General features: G+C 44.4%; 2 protein-coding genes across 2 annotated transcripts; both read right to left on the bottom strand.

Moving 5' to 3' along the window:
* Positions 1 to 88: 88 nt before the first annotated feature.
* Positions 89 to 475, bottom strand: CC84DRAFT_1098452 (uncharacterized protein; the record flags this gene model as incomplete). The annotated part of the gene is made up of 1 exon (XM_018174769.1): positions 89 to 475. A coding segment is annotated over one exon (387 nt), but the record flags the coding sequence as incomplete, so codon positions are not given.
* A 276-nt stretch (positions 476 to 751) lies between these two features.
* Positions 752 to 922, bottom strand: CC84DRAFT_1099258 (uncharacterized protein; the record flags this gene model as incomplete). Its single annotated transcript, XM_018174815.1, has 1 exon — positions 752 to 922. A coding segment is annotated over one exon (171 nt), but the record flags the coding sequence as incomplete, so codon positions are not given.
* Positions 923 to 3,179: the final 2,257 nt, after the last annotated feature.

The following is a 3,179-nucleotide window of genomic DNA, read 5'->3' as shown; positions in this document are numbered from 1 at the left end:
CTTCAGGGGCAGAAGTTACAGGTTCTGGGGCGGAATCACATGACTGACAGCTGCGGGTATCACGCAGCGCGTGTATGGGCCCAGCCCATTACATATCCCCTCCCTTCCTGAGGTGAGCAGAGAGAATAGTACTCCGGGCTGTTGACTTTATACGGGCAGGTTCTGGTGTAGACGGGGTGCGTCGGGAGACAGGGCAGTCACTAATCCAATGATCATCTGCTCCACAGCAGAGACAGAGGTCATTCTCAAGGCGGTGTGCGCGGCGGCTGGTAGATGAGCTGGTAGATAAGGCAGAACTAGGTCTGGCTAGGTGGACGCGGGCAGGATCGACGTCCATCGGTTCTGGGCGGGCTGGCTTCGGGTACTGGTTCAGGTGCTGGTTCTGGGGTCGTCTGGCGCGACGGTCATAGCTCTGTACGAGCTCAACGTACTCAGGGTACTGTAGGCCAAATATGGAGTCGTTTGACTCCTCTAGGAACTAGCGGAGCGTTGGGCGGAGTCCTCAGTGCAGGGTAGTGACCCGACTCACGTCAGGCCAGGTGGTCGCCTTAGCTTCAAAGGCAAGGCGTTCAAATCGGGCGAGGTAAGCGATGAGGGACTCATCCTCACGCTAGCGGACTAGGGAGAAGCGCTGGATTACTTCCTGCTGCTCCCTAGGGTTGTGATAGAGACGCTGGAAGAAGGAGAAGATATCTTCTGGGTCCCAGGACTAGGTATCTTCGGATTGCTAGCGGAGGTGCAAGACAGAGGCTTACTGGGGCTGTTCTAGCCGGTCCCATACGTAGTCAAAGGCGTCAGCTCCAGTAAGCTGATTAGACCTTAGCTTCGCTCTAATAGAGGGGAGCCAGGTACGTAGGGAGAGAGGCTTCCCATCAAAGCGGGGCGGATCAGGGAGACGGGCGCGAGTCGCAGATCGGGTCTGGATCTAGAGCTGGTGTACGTCGGTACGTGCGGCGGAAAGGTCAGCTCGTAGCTACTAGATCTCAGAGCGCTGGTTCTGTAGCTCCTACTAGAGCTGCTGGATAAGCAGGTATACTGGGTTAGGCTGGCTGGACATAGCTGAGAGAGAAAAAACTGGGGTCTGGCGGGCGGGTTTGAGCAATCAATATGTAAGGGGCTAGGCCCCGATAGCAACACACGATGATGGTGCCCAGAATACTGGTCCTAAGAGGAGCATGAGAACAGGGATTGATTGCTAATGAGCTATCGAGAGGGAGCGATCAAGCTATATAGGCAGAGGCAGAAGAGGATTGGCATGTTCGGGCCGAATACTGATAGGGATCTTTAGGGGCAGAAGTTACAGGTTCTGGGGCGGAATCACATGACTAACAGCTGCGGGTATCACGCAGCGCGTGTATGGGCCCAGCCCATTACACTTAACGTCTAAGTAGGCGAAACGACACTAGGTTATAGAGTAGATTAGGGTAGTATACCATATTATCTAGCCTAATTATACTATTACCGTGTATACTCTTTAAATGTATATGGACGCTACTGTATCCTTATATCCAAACTTGCGTATTCCTAGCCCATATGAAGTTACCTAGCCTTGGTGGCCGTAGTGCGAGAAATCGATTAACGTTATTGAAGATATGGCAAGTTATGCCCAAGTTAAGGATTGCTAAGTTATGGAGTGGATATATATTTGGCTTAGAGAGAGTTGCTATATTAAAGCTTATATAGACCAATATAACTTTATAGCTATCTAGTTACTTATTGCTTACCTCTATTAATTAGGTTGGCGTCGGCGTATGGGACTATTTAATATAAGGTGTTTGTGTTCATAATCTACTTTAACCTTAAATTAGCCCTTAAAACGTGCTATTATGCTTACGTTTAAGCTTAATTAGTTCACTAATAGCTAGTCTTGGTTTCCACCATATAGGTACTAGTTCCTTATAAAGGTAAAAGTAGTCTTTGGCTACATGGCTTTATTTACACGCTGGGCATGGGCCTATAGTGTTTGAAGGTTCATTATATAATAGCCAAGAGGTCCTATGTGGATACGCTCTCTTTCGTTTTAAGGGACGTCCCTTGGATGGCACGTATTCAGCATAAGAGGCGTCCCTATTATTACCCTAAGTAGTTTTACTACTATTAGCGAGAAAGGCTCTATTAGTTATAAAGGCCGCTTTGTGCTTACTCTTTATGCTAGGGTGGTTTACCATTATATGCTCTTAGAACCATTTTATTATCTCCTTTCTAGTCATGCCGGCAGCGTATCTACTATAGTCTTGGAAGGCTGTAGCCTATATAGGTGCCACTTTATTAATAGCTACTAGAAAGTCCTTTATAATCACATTTAGTTGCGTTACTTTAGTGACCCTATAGGTCTCCACTTCTATAGCTGCCTAATTATATTTAGTAAGCCAGGTTTCCTATTAATTAATACTTCTTATTACTTTTAGAGCTATAAGATATCTATCTCTAGTATGCTCTTATTCGAATTACTTATTAACGCCGGCAGTAAGCTTAAGACTTATAACCTATTAGTAGAGTGACTAATTAGGTAGATAGTATATACGCTAGAGGTGTTTTACCACCATTAAATAGATAAACGTGATAATATACTAGATACTTATCTACTCCTTCTTATATTCGTGTTAATCACTCTTATACTATTTATGATAGATCTTATAGTACTTAAGGTCCTCCTTAAAGGCCTTCTATCTGGCTGTTAATAGCTTAGACTATCACACTAGTATCTTAATATTGGCTACTAGGGCGTAGTTTGCAATAACTAGTACTTAGATAGCTACTAGTTATATAATTAGTAGAGTTACTAAATTAGGGTTAACCTTATCCTATAGGTTATATATAACGTAGCGTGCCTACAGCTATATATACTATCCTATAAAGTCGTTATAATTATAGAGCGTTATCTCTACGCACTAAGGGGTTAATTGGGCCGTCATGGTTAATTAGTATATTGGTTGAGGTAGTAAGACTCTTAATTATTAGATTTATATAGTGATTTAATAGATGTCGGTGATCTAGAGATGAGATGAATTAATTGATTATTATTATATACGTGTATTCTACCAGCTTTTATTAAGTTCCTATTAACTATCCCTTGCTTCGGGGCTGGGTGTTCAGCAAGGGTGGATGGCTAGCTATCCCTACTACCTGCCCGGAGTACTGTCCGTACTAAGGCAACTTCGTAGGCCCTTATCTAATAA

This window comes from Paraphaeosphaeria sporulosa (genome assembly GCF_001642045.1).
Source record: "Paraphaeosphaeria sporulosa strain AP3s5-JAC2a unplaced genomic scaffold CC84scaffold_9, whole genome shotgun sequence".
In the NCBI taxonomy this organism is placed as follows: domain Eukaryota; kingdom Fungi; phylum Ascomycota; class Dothideomycetes; order Pleosporales; family Didymosphaeriaceae; genus Paraphaeosphaeria; species Paraphaeosphaeria sporulosa.
The sequence above is the reverse complement of the archived record's forward strand: the minus strand, read 5'-3'. Positions and strand labels throughout refer to the sequence as shown.